Here is a 17092-nt window from a genome sequence, read left to right as displayed (position 1 = left end):
TGTGTGTGTTCAGACTGCGTGAGTCCGGCGTATCAGCGCGTGCAGAAAGTGGAATCGGCCAATCGCAGGCCGGTGCTGATACTGGGGCCTCTTGTTGAGCCAATCAAAGACATGCTGCTCAGAGAGGCTCCTGGGAAATACTGCCGCTGTTTACCTGGTGAGATGTCTTACCTTGACTGCGCTTTCATTTTTGCCTGTTTATGACTGTGGGATGATGAAAAGATGATGTCAAATTCTCACTCGCTGTTGGTTGTGTTCAGAGGGGATGAAGGCTACCCAGCAGGCCATTGAGAGAGGTGTCAAAGACTGTCTCTTCATCGATTATAAGCGCAGGAGCGGACACTTTGATGTGACCACGGTGGCGTCCATTAAGGAAATTACAGAGAAGGTGAGAGAAGCGACTCTAAACTAGGGCTGGATTAAAAAATATTGATTTCTCGATTTTAATCGATTCTCATTTTTACGAACCGATATCGATTCTTAAATCCCAAGAATCGATTAGTCTAGTCTGTTTTCAGTTGATGAATGAGCAGAATATGTAGCTCCTCCCATCCAATAAATCGCAATAATCTTTGTTACTCTTGATATGAAGCAAAGTCTCAGATTTCAAATGACGTCCATCTTATTATGAGATTCAAAAATAAATACGCTGTTTAATGTGGCGTGACGGATCGCTTTAGCGCCTCAGTTAAAGAGAAGCATGTGATCATCCTCTCCTCCGCTTTAATACCAGTTACAGCGAAATAAACATGAACATCTGAAGGTATATTAAAATATACAGTACAACTTACTGAAATCCGTATCATGTCTCGTGTAATCGCTCAATCAGTGCTTCAACCTCAATAAAACAGCTTCAATGTCACGTGACGTCACATTTACCTCAGAAAAACATATTCAGTGACCATAAACTCATTAGTCAGCTAGAAAATGAACTCTAGAAAGCATCATTTCTGATAAATATAGCTATGCACCGTTACATATTCATTATCATGTTCTTCAATATTTAATGCATGTTTGAATAAATCAGTTATGACAGCCGCCATTTAAATGTTTATATTAAAAAAAAATGAATTGGAGTAGAAATATGATTATGTAATTCTAAACTTTATTTATAATAAAAACATCATTGAGTGTAATTTAAGTGTTTGTATATAAATAAGTTAATTTAACCTTCAATATTATTATAGTAGCACCAGCTGACTCTCATGTTTACAGCATTAGACGAGATTTTTCCTCTAGAAAATTTGCCATGAACTGAAACTGAAATACTACATCCAAAATAATCCATATCAAATTGAAATCGTAATTGAATCGAAAGCATGTGAATAGTAATCGAATTGTGAAAATTGTCAATACCCAGCCCTAATATAAATATAAATATATATCTGTACATGTTTTCACGAGATTCTAATTTATTATTAGTTTTTCACTCAAAACATTCTCATTCTGAGCTCATGCTGTCTCTCTCTCTCTCTCTCAGGACTGTCATTGTCTGCTGGACATCGCACCTCACGCCATCGAGCGCCTGCACGTCGTAAACATTTACCCCATCGTCATATTCATACGATACAGAAACGCCAAGCAGATCAAGTAAGTGACAAATGCTCATTTGAGCTCATTAATGTCTCAAATTCATCCTGAACGTCTGTTTTTTCCTAGTATTAATGTGTCTCATCACATTCAGTGCATGCAAAAACATACGACACAATGCCTTATTCATTACTGCATGACTCTCGCATAATGAAAAAGACTTAATTTGAATCAGTGTAATAAGTCACTCTGCTGGACTTGAGTCACATGACTTGGACTTGTCTGTATTAACTTGAGACTTGAATGCAAAGATGACAATGAATTCTAAATGCATGTGCAGTAGTTGTGTCTGTACTCAGTGTGTGTTTCATGGACTCAGGGAGCAGAAAGATCCCGTGTATCTGCGAGACAAAGTGTCACAAAAACATTCCAAAGAGCAGTTTGAGTCTGCGCAGAGGATCGAACAAGACTACAGCAAATACTTCACAGGTCTGAGACGCACACGCATGCATTTACACGGTGACGCACGTGTGACGACGACGTGTTGGTGTGTGATTGTGTTGCTGCTGTTCTGATGCAGGTGTCGTCCAGGCCGGCAGTCTGTCCAACACGTGCTCTCAGATCATGGCCGTGGTGGAGCAGGAGCAGAACAAAGTCCTGTGGATTCCCGACGGAAGCACGTGAAGAGAGTCCCCGCGACAGATAAACACACTTCCTTCACAATAATAATAATAATGATAATAATAATAACAACAACACTCCACTGCTGTAAAACTCCCCCGGGGCTGGGCGCTGTCGTGCGTTCATTAAATATGAAGCGTTTAATGAGCGAGCAGCTCATTTCAGCTAGATTCACAACTCTGATTCAAAGATTCATCACTCATAAATGTCCTGTTTTATGTAAATATTGCTGTTTATATCGCCCAGCCCTGAACAGACACTCCTCAGGCCATGATCGCATCTGTGATCGAGCAGCAATATCCTCCGTTCACTGTGTTTTCTCTGTGGTAACACTAATTTATGAGGGCTTTCATGTAGTTCTTCATGTTTACAGAGCTGAACCAGCTTACTTGAATGTTTAACTTCACGTATCTGTCCCTGCGTGGGTCCGATCCCATCCCGCTAGCTCCACACAGACGCTCAAAATACTGACTGTTAGGCTTGTTTTCCGATCGCCGCGTTAAAGGATTCGTTCACCCGAAAATGAACCTTCTGTCATCATTTACTCTCTCGTTCAGTGGAACACAGAAGCGGATGTTTGAGCTGCTCTTTTCCGCACAGTGAACGCAGACGGGCCTCAAAAAACGGCACGAAAGAGCCATAAAATAATGTTTTAAGAGAGCCGAGGGGGAAATGTTCATTTTGAGACATTTTCCATAGAATAAAGTGTCATTTTGAGACGTCGTTTCTGTTGGAATAAAGTGTTTTTTGTGGTTGTGACGTTCTCTCACTGCGTGGAAAAGAGCAGCCTGAACTTTCTGCAACTTCGGGTTTGAAACGACAGGCAAATCTTTTTCGTTTTTGGGTGAACTACTCCTTTACGCTTTAATGTAGCAGTTTCTTTATTTCATTTTCTTTTAAGTGTACTTTTTTATTATTTAAATGAACGATGCAATAATCTGCTGCATGATCATTCTACTATATGCTCTGATTATTTTTACAGTTTTTAACATTTTAATTTAAATGTCTTTTGTGGTCGAGTATCTTCCTGTTCAGAAACAGACGTGCCAAACGGTTCCTTCTGCTTTGCCTGTATTTTGCACTTGAGTTCGACGGAAAGGTGGACAGACCTACTTTACTTTATTAATCCCGACGGGAGATTCAGTAATCCTCGTTCAGGAATAGTTAGTTAATCCTCTCTGTAGTGGTACTACACTAGTCCTCCTGTTTACCTTACAGACGGGTGTTCACCAGCCACAGTGACATCACTTCCTTTTCTGACCAATGAAACGAGTCGCCTGGCGTAGCTGCTTCAACATCACTCTCCAACTCTGGCGTTGGTGTTTGTAGCTGGAAAAAACACATAATTCCATTTAAAAATGTTTTATAATTGTATAACACATTGGTACTGCCACATTAAAGAATCCTATGACAAAAATATGATTTTGTAATTGTTATATTAATAAAGTCTAAATTAAACACGGCTGTTTACACTTCTTAGTCATTTTCCCCCATCTGTATGTTTTCAGTTTCTGGTGAAAACCTGGAACTTTAAGGGAAGCAAAATTCTATACATTTCTACAATCCCTGGTGTTTTTATGGCACTTGTGCCCCACAGGTCATGATGCAGTTCCTGTGAGTCGCCGCCAGATGGCGCCATATCCTACTTCACATCATGTAATAAGGATTATATAAACTTCAAATATCAGGTGAAATATTATTTCTGGATGACGAAAGCATCATATGGCAGTGGGAAGATTATTTGTTATCAAGTAAAAGGAAAAAGAGCAATATGAATGACTTTCACAATTAAAAACAACATTATTGACAAATGAATATTTGTAGAAATTGCAGCTTTATTTTCTTTTTTTGTCAACACTCTTAATTTTAAAGGCAATATGCCATATTTCAATATTAAGAAAAAAAAAGTTTGGTTATATATAAATGGCAGTTTCACTCAACACAAATTTTAACCCTTGTGCGGTCTTCGTTTGGGAAGTCCAACTCAGTCTTTGGGGTCTCCAGGCAACAAAATGTAATTTTGTAGCAAAATAATATATAGATTTTTTTTAAACAAATGTAATTTTACTCTGTTTATTAATGTTTTTACTCCACATTGGTGCAGTTTTTGGAGGATTTATCATATCTTTTAAATTTATATAAATAATATCTTTTCACAAGTATTCTTCAGTTGCATACATATCTAAATATTATTAAATCACAATTATGACAATAAAAGCTGTTGAGTTTTTTTGTACTGAAAAAAATAAGTTTTTCAAAAATGTTGATTTTGAGGATGAAGTTTGTCCATTTTCTAAGCGGGGTCTCGTAATAATGTAACAATATTGAAAAACAAAAAATGCTAAACTTTGACAAAAAGTAATTTTTATTGTCATAATTGTGATTTGATAATATTTAGATATGAATCCAGCTGAAAATACTTGTGTAAAGATGTCTTTCAGTCAGTCAAACAGCAAATAGTGGAGCTCTGCAGCATCTACTGGATAAAGTGATCATTTTTTACTTTTAAAACTGCATTTTCCAAAAGATGGGCAAAAATCTCACACTAAACCATGTCAAATTATCCATGTTATCCCCATGAATGAATGCACAAATATGAAGTATGAAGTAAAAACATTAATAAACAGAGTAAAAATACATTTGTTTTTTAAAAAAACAATTATTTTGTTACAAAATTACAAAGACTCTGAGTGTGACTTTTTTCTACACTAACATAAAAACAAGATATCACTCCAATTTTTATTTTTTATTTGTAGATCTAGAAAGTGTAACTACTGAACAAAGTTTCATGTCATTTGGACAAAGAGAACATTTTTTTTTTTTTTTTTATTTAGCAAACGTCGTTTGGGGTCTAAAAAGACCCTATAAGTGTTAAAATAAGCACAATGTTTTGTGATTTATATTTAGTTGTGCAAGTCAATAACAAATTGATTTAACGACAGTGTATTTTTCTCGATACACGTCATATAACGCTGTTACCATGGTTACGTTCTCGGGCTTGGCGCGTGCCACTTTAACTTGAAATCGTACTTTTTATGGATACTGAAGCGTTTTAAATATTTTATCATATTTTAATCGCCCCCTCACATAATTCACCCACTGAAAATAGATGATGTGTTCCTGGAGACGGCAGATATCTGTACAATGGGAGCGACTGATGGATTATTCGCGGGGTTCGGAGACGTTCTGACGGGCATCAGACTGACTGACTCCGCCCTCCGGTACCTGTAAATCTGCCCTGAACGCGCCGAATGAAGAGATCGGATCTGAACGCAACACGTTACCGAGTGAGCGCGAGGTGATTAGACACGGTCTGTCCGTCAGAGAGCGCGCGGGGAGATCAGCGCCGGACTGACGGGGGAACGGCGGTCACGCAGGCTTTAAATCGCGGGAATGTTCTTCATCAAGATAAATATACACAGTTCGACCTCGTTTAAAGACGAATAGGAGATTACGTGCGTTTTGAGGACGACTTCTCCACCGCGCGTCACTGAGAACCGGAGAGCGGCGAGAGCGGAGAGCGCGGCGGGAGGAGAGTGCGCGCACACGGGGACACACACGCGGGCTGTCCGCCCTGCCAAACATGGCTGATCGTCAGGTGTGGGGCGCTGCCGGGATCTCCAGAAAGACGCTCGATGCTCCCCACTGAAGAAGGTGAAGATGACGACGGTGATGAGAAGCAGCTCTCCACAATAATGATCAATTTCATCGAGAATTCAAAAGCGGGTCCGTCCTCGGTTCGGAAGATGGATGTGATCATCCCCTACACCTCTGACGTGCCCTGTGACCCCGTGAACGGCCAGAGGATGTGGTGGGCTTTCCTCGCCTCCTCCATGGTCACTTTCTTCGGGGGTCTCTTCATCATCCTGCTGTGGAGAACTCTCAAGTACCTGTGGACGGTGTGCTGCCACTGCAAGGGTAAAAAGAAGGTAAATCACACCTGTTTTTAGGTCAGAAGTTTGGGCGCCCATCACAGATGCTCGCAGGGTCTGAAAGCTGCATTTGCAGACAAAAATGGTGGTTCTTTCTTTTCCTTTCTTTATTTTAACCCCAACCACTGGGTTAAACTTATTGGGTCACTATGTTGGGTTATCTTAAATTTGTTGGGATATGTTTTAGTCACAGATTAACTCAGCAGTTGGGTTAAATACGGTTCCCGCCTCGATGGTTTAAATTTTAACGGTCCAGTGACAGTTAACGGACATCAGTTACTGCACGCGCGCGCGCGCGCACACATACAAACACACAAAACATTATTGAAAATATCCTTAAATTGTTTAAAATCACCTCATATGAAGTTGGTTAATGAATATCCAGAGAGTTAATTTCGCTTCATCATATTTGTGATGCTTCAGAATTTATATCACTTTACGATTATTTTAATATGTAGGAAACTTGAGTGTATGTGTCCAAAACTTTGATAATGTATGAAAGTTTTCACTGATCTCAGCTTTTGAAACATGCTGTTAAAATATAAACCATGAATGCACTGGAAGTGCAAGTTTCTGCTAATTGTGTGAATGTAAATGTAGCTTTGCTCAGCTCTATAATATTTATTATTTTAGATGTCTCATTTTGAGAGTGCTTGAGTAAATCATGATCAATTTTGTGCTTCGGGTTTTTACTAAAGTCATCATTGTTTAAAAAATGTGGGAACAGGAAATTTCATTATGACAAACTTTGAACCTTGGCTTGTCTGAAAGTTGAGGTCTGTGGTTCTAGTTGTTGTACGTGATTTCAGTTCCCCACATTCATTTGCTAAGGTGTTCTGAGAGGTTGCTTTGCCAATAATAGCCTATATGGTTTGTGTTTAAAGTCATTGTTCCTGGGAAAGTGGTTTCTTGTCTACCAACAGCTGTAAGAGATCAAATCAACATGAGACACTGTTTATAGCCCAGTTTACATCCATAATGGATATCTGTAAGAGTTAGTAAATAATGCAGGGCAGCACAGTTGATTGAATAGTGAAAAGTGTCTGTATGTGACATAAAAATAAAAATAATAGTCCTCAATGGTACCGGCTAAAATGGAAAGTAATTTCAGAGGTGGGGAAAGACAAACTTCTGTATCTTTGGAATAACATGCACCGTTTAATCATTCACAGTAAGACCAGGAATGAGTTAAAGGGTTAATTCACCCAGAAATTAACTACTTAATTACTCACCTGCATGTCGTTCTAAAGCCGTAAGACTTTCGTTCATCTACGGAACACAAATGAAGATCTATTTGATGAAATCTGAGAGTTTTCTGTCCTTCCATTGACAGCTACGCAACTACCAATCGAGCAGCTTAGTCCAAATTTTTTGAAGAGACTCGATCGCTTTATATGATGAACAGATTTAATTTAGGTTTTTATTTACATATTCATCAACTCACACATCAGTTGTGGTAAACGGAAGTTCAAGCATGATTGCATGATGTGTGAGAACCAACGAGGTTCATTCTTGTGTTACGCAGCACGTTTGAGCTTCAAGAACCAATGAGGTTCATTCTCGTGTTACGCAGCACGTGTTTGAGCTTCATCAAGAACCAATGAGGTTCATTCTGGTGTTACGCAGCATGTTTGAGCTTCATCAAGAACCAATGAGGTTCATTCTCGTGTTACGCAGCATGTTTGAGCTTCATCAAGAACCAATGAGGTTCATTCTCGTGTTACGCAGCACGTTTGAGCTTCAAGAACCAATGAGGTTCATTCTCGTGTTACGCATCATGTTTGAGCTTCAGCAAGAACCAATGAGGTTCATTCTTGTGTTACACAGCATGTTTGAGCTTCATCAAGAACCAATGAGGTTCATTCTCGTGTTACGCATCATGTTTGAGCTTCAGCAAGAACCAATGAGGTTCATTCTTGTGTTACACAGCATGTTTGAGCTTCATCAAGAACCAATGAGGTTCATTCTGGTGTTACGCAGCACGTTTGAGCTTCCGCAAGAACCAATGAGGTTCATTCTCGTGTTACGCAGCACGTTTGAGCTTCCGCAAGAACCAATGAGGTTCATTTTCGTGTTGCGCAGCATGTTTGAGCTTCAAGAACCAATGAGGTTCATTCTCGTGTTACGCAGCACGTTTGAGCTTCAAGAACCAATGAGGTTCATTTTCGTGTTATGCAGCACGTTTGAGCTTCAGCAAGAACCAATGAGGTTCATTCTCGTGTTACGCAGCACGTTTGAGCTTCAAGAACCAATGAGGTTCATTTTCGTGTTATGCAGCACGTTTGAGCTTCAGCAAGAACCAATGAGGTTCATTCTCGTGTTATGCAGCACGTTTGAGCTTCAAGAACCAATGAGGTTCATTCTCGTGTTACGCAGCACGTTTGAGCTTCAAGAACCAATGAGGTTCATTCTCGTGTTACGCAGCACGTTTGAGCTTCAAGAACCAATGAGGTTCATTTTCGTGTTACGCAGCACGTTTGAGCTTCAGCAAGAACCAGTGAGGTTCATTCTCGTGTTACTCAGCACGTTTGAGCTTCAGCAAGAACCAGTGAGGTTCATTCTCGTGTTACGCAGCACGTTTGAGCTTCAGCAAGAACCAATGAGGTTCATTCTCGTGTTACGCAGCACGTTTGAGCTTCAGCAAGAACCAATGAGGTTCATTCTCGTGTTATGCAGCACGTTTGAGCTTCAAGAACCAATGAGGTTCATTTTCGTGTTACGCAGCACGTTTGAGCTTCAGCAAGAACCAATGAGGTTCATTCTCGTGTTACGCAGCATGTTTGAGCTTCAAGAACCAATGAGGTTCATTCTCGTGTTACGCAGCATGTTTGAGCTTCAAGAACCAATGAGGTTCATTCTCGTGTTATGCAGCACGTTTGAGCTTCATGAACCAATGAGGTTCATTCTCGTGTTACGCAGCACGTTTGAGCTTCAGCAAGAACCAATGAGGTTCATTCTCGTGTTACGCAGCATGTTTGAGCTTCAAGAACCAATGAGGTTCATTCTCGTGTTACGCAGCATGTTTGAGCTTCAAGAACCAATGAGGTTCATTCTCGTGTTACGCAGCATGTTTGAGCTTCATGAACCAATGAGGTTCATTCTCGTGTTACGCAGCATGTTTGAGCTTCAGCAAGAACCAGTGAGGTTCATTCTCGTGTTACTCAGCACGTTTGAGCTTCAAGAACCAATGAGGTTCATTCTCGTGTTACGCATCATGTTTGAGCTTCAGCAAGAACCAATGAGGTTCATTCTTGTGTTACACAGCACGTTTGAGCTTCAGCAAGAACCAGTGAGGTTCATTCTCGTGTTACTCAGCACGTTTGAGCTTCAGCAAGAACCAATGAGGTTCATTCTCGTGTTACGCAGCACGTTTGAGCTTCAAGAACCAATGAGGTTCATTCTCGTGTTACGCAGCATGTTTGAGCTTCAAGAACCAATGAGGTTCATTCTCGTGTTACGCAGCACGTTTGAGCTTCAAGAACCAATGAGGTTCATTCTCGTGTTACGCAGCATGTTTGAGCTTCATGAACCAATGAGGTTCATTCTCGTGTTACGCAGCATGTTTGAGCTTCAGCAAGAACCAGTGAGGTTCATTCTCGTGTTACTCAGCACGTTTGAGCTTCAAGAACCAATGAGGTTCATTCTCGTGTTACGCATCATGTTTGAGCTTCAGCAAGAACCAGTGAGGTTCATTCTCGTGTTACTCAGCACGTTTGAGCTTCAAGAACCAATGAGGTTCATTCTCGTGTTACGCAGCATGTTTGAGCTTCAGCAGAACCAATGAGGTTCATTCTTGTGTTACACAGCACGTTTGAGCTTCAGCAAGAACCAGTGAGGTTCATTCTCGTGTTACTCAGCACGTTTGAGCTTCAGCAAGAACCAATGAGGTTCATTCTCGTGTTACGCAGCATGTTTGAGCTTCAAGAACCAATGAGGTTCATTCTCGTGTTACGCATCATGTTTGAGCTTCAGCAAGAACCAATGAGGTTCATTCTTGTGTTACACAGCACGTTTGAGCTTCAGCAAGAACCAGTGAGGTTCATTCTCGTGTTACTCAGCACGTTTGAGCTTCAGCAAGAACCAATGAGGTTCATTCTCGTGTTATGCAGCACGTTTGAGCTTCAAGAACCAATGAGGTTCATTTTCGTGTTACGCAGCACGTTTGAGCTTCAGCAAGAACCAATGAGGTTCATTCTCGTGTTACGCAGCATGTTTGAGCTTCAAGAACCAATGAGGTTCATTCTCGTGTTACGCAGCATGTTTGAGCTTCAAGAACCAATGAGGTTCATTCTCGTGTTACGCAGCATGTTTGAGCTTCATGAACCAATGAGGTTCATTCTCGTGTTACGCAGCATGTTTGAGCTTCAAGAACCAATGAGGTTCATTCTCGTGTTACGCAGCATGTTTGAGCTTCATGAACCAATGAGGTTCATTCTCGTGTTACGCAGCATGTTTGAGCTTCAAGAACCAATGAGGTTCATTCTCGTGTTACGCAGCACGTTTGAGCTTCCGCAAGAACCAATGAGGTTCATTCTCGTGTTACGCAGCACGTTTGAGCTTCAAGAACCAATGAGGTTCATTCTCGTGTTACGCATCATGTTTGAGCTTCAAGAACCAATGAGGTTCATTCTCGTGTTATGCAGCACGTTTGAGCTTCATGAACCAATGAGGTTCATTCTCGTGTTACGCAGCACGTTTGATCTTCCTCAAGAACCAATGAGGTTCATTCTCGTGTTACGCAGCATGTTTGAGCTTCAAGAACCAATGAGGTTCATTCTCGTGTTATGCAGCACGTTTGAGCTTCAAGAACCAATGAGGTTCATTCTCGTGTTACGCAGCACATGTTTGAGCTTCTGCAAGAACCAATGAGGTTCATTCTCGTGTTACGCAGCACGTTTGATCTTCCTCAAGAACCAATGAGGTTCATTCTCGTGTTACGCAGCATGTTTGAGCTTCAAGAACCAATGAGGTTCATTCTCGTGTTACGCAGCACGTTTGAGCTTCAGCAAGAGCCAATGAGGTTTGTTCTCGTGTTACGCAGCACGTTTGAGCTTCAGCAAGAGCCAATGAGGTTCGTTCTCGTGTTACGCAGCACGTTTGAGCTTCAAGAACCAATGAGGTTCATTCTCGTGTTACGCAGCACGTTTGAGCTTCCGCAAGAACCAATGAGGTTCATTCTCGTGTTACGCAGCACGTTTGAGCTTCAAGAACCAATGAGGTTCATTCTCGTGTTACGCAGCACGTTTGAGCTTCCGCAAGAACCAATGAGGTTCATTCTCGTGTTACGCGGCACGTTTGAGCTTCCGCAAGAACCAATGAGGTTCATTCTCGTGTTACGCAGCACGTTTGAGCTTCAGCAAGAACCAATGAGGTTCATTCTCGTGTTACGCAGCACGTTTGAGCTTCAGCAAGAACCAATGAGGTTCATTCTCGTGTTACGCAGCACGTTTGAGCTTCAGCAAGAACCAATGAGGTTCATTCTCGTGTTACGCAGCACGTGAAGCAAGTTCAGTTGCGCTTCTGTTTATATTCGCTGTTCATTGTTCATTGATTTATATGCAAGTAAAAGCCTAAATTAAATCTGTTCATCATATAATCGAGTCTCTTCAGAAAATTTGGACTAAGCCGCTCGATTCATATGGATTAGTTTTACGATCTCTTTATGAACTTTTTGAAGCGTCAGTAGTTGCGTAGCTGTCAATGGAGGGACAGAAAACTCTCAGATTTCATCAAAAAGATCTTCATTTGCGTTCCGAAGATGAATGAAAGTCTTACGGCTTTAGAACGACATGAGGGTGAGTAATTAATGACAGAATTGCAGTTTCTGGGTGAACTAACCCTTTAATATAGGAAAAAGGGTCTATTTTGATTTCCTGTTGATACTAGAAACAGTTTGAGGAACTGTGTTCACACATTGTAGTTAAACACGCTGCGATGTCATTAATTTGACAATATTCTTGTTTTGTTTGTTCCTCTGTATAAACAATTATTGAAGACTTATGAGTGATTTTTAAGCAATCTATTTGAGTATAGCCTGCCGTGCGTGTAATTATGCGTTTACACCTGTAGCTGCATGAATGCTGGAACACAGAGAGAGAAGAGAGCCGTCTGTTCTGTTCCCAGAGACGTACGAGAGCTTTGCTTGCGTCTTTCCCCATGTTTGACATGGAGCCAATGGTCAGGAATAGGTTGAGTTTTCACTGCCATTGTGTAGTCTGCCCACACACACACACACACACACACACACACACACACACACACACACACGCCACAGCTGTTGCTTTCATTACAGGCCTGTCAAACATGGTTGTATTCATTCTGCAAGACATTTCAGGAAGCCTTTTTCTCCTGTTCCACTGAAACACGACTCTGATCGAACCGGCTGATTGAAACTCAACATGAAATCAATATTTATTCACTCTGCTTTTTTTCTTAATATATGTTTCTTGTCTTGTTGTGAATGATTCTTCTGTGACAAGTCAAAACCGGACACTGGTTAGATGTTGCTTACAAAAAATGATGTCTTTGTAGAAATCTGAATCTGATCTATTCATATATATATATATATCTATATATATCCATCCTTTACTGAACACATTTACTGAATAAATCTCTCGATGTGGAACAAAAAACTCACTTGACTTTGCCTCAGCAGACTTTGCCATAACTTCATATCTTTTCAGAACACAAAAGAAGACGTTGCTTTTCAATGGGGTCCAAAACAACCTTGACATTCAAAATACCTTCTTCCACAGAAGAAAGTCATGCAGTGACATGAGGGCCAGTAAATGATGGCAGAATGTCATTTTGTTTTGGGTGAACTATCCTCTCAATACTTGTTGAAACATGTTTTTGTTTCACAGTGATTTACATCTGGCCGATCCAGTGAACGTAGTGTTAATTTAACCTCTCTATCAGTCCATCTCCTCTCACTTTCTCTGTTTTCATACATGCATCTTCCTCATTCAAACTGCCATTGTCACTCTCCTATAGTGTGCGTGAATCAGATGCTTGTTGCTAAGCAACAGGCGGCATATTCATTATTGAGCTGGGAAATATCCCCTTATGTAATTGTGCTTTTCCAGAGACCACACACACACACACACACACGCTCACCTGTCAGAGTGTGTTTCTTCACCACAAACACATTTACATGCAGAATCTACAGGCGTCACACACACAATCTGAGCCAGAAATAGAAATCCACCGTCTGATCTGCTTCAGATGGGTTTGATTATGTTGATATTCTGATGTTCAGCAGGATTCTGGTGTTTACTAATTACTTTTGCTCGCACATAATTAAAGCATTGATATGCATGATAAATCAGGGGTTTTCAAACTGCGGCTGCAAGGGAAAAGTCTAAAGAAAAGCTGTAATAATAATAATAATAAATAAGTTAGAGTAAAATAAAAATAAAAAATATGTATAAATACAACATTTGGTTTATAAATAAATAAAAAAATTAAAGTTAAATAAATAATAGAAAAAAATATAACTACTAATTTTTGATTTATAATAATAGTTGTTCATTGTATAAATTGAGTGTTTGTACATCAGTGAGAGAGACACATTTATTTAAAAGTTGAACTTATTTTTACTTGAGCTGTGTTTTCAGAGCGTCACGAGCGCTGTGGTCCGTCTACTGTGTGTTGACACTGAAAAACAATGGAAAAACAGCTTCTGTGTGAACAGCATCATAACTAATAAAGAACCTCACAAGTGACATAAATATATAGTCTATTTATTAGTAGCCTAATTTTTGTCATGTTGTTTTCGGTTAATCATTTAACTGATCTTGTTGCAGTGCATTCTGGGATTGTGTTCTTCATCAAAGATACTTTAATAGGTGATTGTGTCTGATTGTTTGAGTTGAATAGAGTGTCGTGTGTGTGTGTGTGTGTGTGATGGTGAGGTTTATGTGCAGTCAGATAAACACGCAGATAAGATCAGTGTGTGTGTGTGTGTGTGTGTGTTCTCTCAGACTGGACAAACAAAGGCCGTCTGTCCACACACACACATTAACCATGACGCTGTCCCAGAGTTCAGTGTATGAGTCCATGTGAGATTCATTTTAGTCCATTATTTTAAACACTTGCTGTGTCCCAATTCACACACTATCTGTCCTAAAGAGTATTCGAAATTAGAATTAGTATGTCCCAAATCGTAGTATGTTGAAATGAGTATTCCAAAGATTGGTCTACTTTTTCCGGTTAGAATCCGAAGTGCAGATCCACAAACACTCCAACAGCTAATATTGCCCACAAGCCATTGCGCTTTGGACAAAGATTCGATTAGAACTACAAACACGAATAAAAAGTGTTAAAAAACTACAAACATGACGGAAGTGCGAGACCAACGGTTAAGATAGAAGGGTTTGAGTGATTAGTAATGAGTAGCCTGTCTAACCTGACGAAGAGATATTAAATGTTATCTACATTATATTTAATCTAAAAATGCATTGTGAACTTTTTAACGATGCGTTTGTTCATTAACTTTTAAATGCATCATTATACCAAGTTGAGGAGGGTTCTCCACACGACTGGCAGATCAATGTGCGACTACATTTCTCTCTGAAATTAAATTTAATTGAGTGTGGAGGATTTTAACGATGACAGGTTGCACGTAACTAAGCGACAGAGCGTCCGTTAAAGATGCAATTATGATAGTCTTCTGCTGCACACTCAAAAGTATGTACTTTCTTCTAAGGTATAGTGTAAGTATTCGAATTGAGACGCAGCAACTCTTATTGTCCACTGCTGTCCTCCAAACAATGTATATAAAGCCTAAAGGCTAGTGATCTATGCTGTACATTATAACCACAAGAGAGTTCAAATACAAACATCACATACTAAACCTAAAACAACTGATTGCTTACTATTTTAAAGCAGAAATTAAAATGATTAAATTAAAAACGATAATAAACAAAAGCACAGAATGTTAACTTGTACGAGGTGTGAGGAACACACACATTCACTCGTCTGAACAGAGTAATTATATTACATTAATGAGCTATTCCAACAATATTGCTCTCATAAATATGATTACTTGTGTAGAATTTTAACCTACATTTAATTTCTAACAAAAGATATTTTAGCAAAATGTGTATTTTAGTCCAAATTATTGCGCTCCGTCCGTTTGATGCGCAAGTCACGATAAACGTTTATAAATATAAAGCATCCTCATGTTTTGGACAGCTTGGATCATGTGCCTTTCTCGCAGCAGCTCATCTGTGTCCTCCAAATGCATTTTTTTGTCCATAGAAATTGTTTATTAACTACAGCAAAGTGACGTGACTGGCTGATGGTGTCTGAGCACGGCGCGCAGATGTGAATAATCGATAAACAAATTCGTTGTCGACTGATTTCGATTAGTTGTTGCAGCCCTATAATTAGACCAATCTACATTTTTATGTAACTGACTTTAAAAAGTTATGAACAGTCTGAAAGAAAACAGTGTGATGACTAACATGTAAGACTAGTCTTAGCAGTTTATGCAACTCGCCCCAGAAACGTAGTTTGTCTAGTCACAGTGAGGAAACGAGGAGGAAGCAGGATAGACACGGTTATTCCTGAACCGCAGAAAAGCTCATGATTACAGTAAAATGTGACGTCTGTCAAAGCTTGAGCTGTGTGTGTGTGTGTGTGTGTGTGTGTGTGTGTGGAGCACAAACATGAGAATGCTTTTTATTAAAAAGCATTTACCGTGACTTTACAGGACAAAGCGCAGTAGAATAGCAGCGCAATAATTCTGACTAAAATACACATTTTGCTAAAATATTTTTTGTTAGAAATTATTGGATTAGTTCACTTTCAGATGAAAATTATCCCAAGCTTTACTCACCTTCAAGCCATCCTAGGTGTATATGACTTTATTCTTTCTGATGAACACAAACGGAGAAATATTAATATTAATAAATATCCTGATGAATCCGAGCGTTATAATGGCAGTGAACGGGATCAGTGAGTATGAGCTGAAGAAAGTGTCTCCATCCATCATAAACGTGCTCCACACGGCTCCAGGGGTTAATAAAGACCTTCTGAAATGAAGCGGTGCGTTTGTGTAAAAAATATCCATATTTAAACAAGTTATGAAGTAAAATATCTAGCTTCCGCCAGACCGACTTCCGTATTCAACTTACAACTTACATCGCGTTAGTTAATCTTTTTCCGTAAGTTGAACAGGGAAGGTGATGGACGTAACGTAAGCTTTGTGAACTGTTTCTTCGTAAGATGGATGTGGATGGAGACACTTTATTCAGCTTATATTCATTGATCCCGTTCACTGCCATTATAACGCTCGGATGCGTCTGGATATTTATTGTTATTTTTCCAGTTGTGTTCATCAGAAAGAATAAAGTCATATTCACCTAGGATGGCTTGAGGGTGAGTAAAGCTTGGGATAATTTTCATTTCAAAGTGAACTAATCCTTTAAGTGTAGGTTTAAAGGGTTAGTTCACCCAAAAATGAAAATTCTGTCATTAATTACTCTCCCTCATGTCGTTCCACACCCGTAAGACCTTCATTCATCTTCAGAACACAAATTAAGATATTTTTGATGAAATCCGATGGCTCAGTGAGGCCTGCATAGCCAGCAGTGACATTTCCTCTCTCAAGATCCATTAATGTACTAAAAACATATTTAAATCAGGTCATGTGAGTACAGTGGTTCAATATTAATATTATAAAGCCACGAGAATATTTTTGGTGCGCCAAAAAAACAAAATAACGACTTATAGTGATGGCCGATTTCAAAACACTGCTTCAGGAAGCTTCGGAGCGTTATGAATCACATATCGAATCAGCGGTTCGGAACACCAAAGTCACATGATTTCAGCAGTTTAGCCGTTTGATATGAGATCCGAGTCTCTGATTTGATTCATAACGCTCCGAAGCTTCTCGTCTCTTTATAATATTAATATTGAACCACTGTACTCACATGAACTGATTT

At 39.7% G+C, this 17092-nt stretch overlaps 2 protein-coding genes across 22 annotated transcripts in view; both read left to right on the top strand.

Moving 5' to 3' along the window:
* Window positions 1-3673, top strand: part of dlg5b.1 (discs, large homolog 5b (Drosophila), tandem duplicate 1) — a 32651-nt gene extending 28978 nt beyond the window's left edge. Inside the window, 5 exon segments of the mRNA XM_048170028.1 lie at window positions 14-157; window positions 261-388; window positions 1481-1590; window positions 1910-2019; window positions 2111-3673. Of these exon segments, the coding sequence (XP_048025985.1) occupies window positions 14-157; window positions 261-388; window positions 1481-1590; window positions 1910-2019; window positions 2111-2214 (596 nt within the window). The 3' untranslated portion in view covers window positions 2215-3673.
* A 1351-nt stretch (window positions 3674-5024) lies between these two features.
* The window catches only part of LOC125254972 (calcium-activated potassium channel subunit alpha-1-like), an 87793-nt gene continuing 75725 nt past the window's right edge, over window positions 5025-17092 (top strand). For 3 of the 21 annotated variants that reach the window (XM_048169810.1, XM_048169809.1, XM_048169807.1), the window contains exon 1: window positions 5026-6140. In XM_048169810.1, the coding sequence (XP_048025767.1) occupies window positions 5847-6140 (294 nt within the window). In that variant the 5' untranslated portion in view covers window positions 5026-5846. Of the gene's footprint in view, window positions 6141-17092 lie in introns of all 21 variants that reach the window. The other 18 variants (XM_048169814.1, XM_048169817.1, XM_048169816.1 and 15 more) reach the window with 10 other exon arrangements.

The sequence above is a fragment of the Megalobrama amblycephala genome, linkage group LG20 (genome assembly GCF_018812025.1).
Source record: "Megalobrama amblycephala isolate DHTTF-2021 linkage group LG20, ASM1881202v1, whole genome shotgun sequence".
NCBI classification, from domain to species: domain Eukaryota; kingdom Metazoa; phylum Chordata; class Actinopteri; order Cypriniformes; family Xenocyprididae; genus Megalobrama; species Megalobrama amblycephala.
Note: the sequence above shows the minus strand (reverse complement) of the source record. Positions and strands in the feature narration are given on the sequence as shown.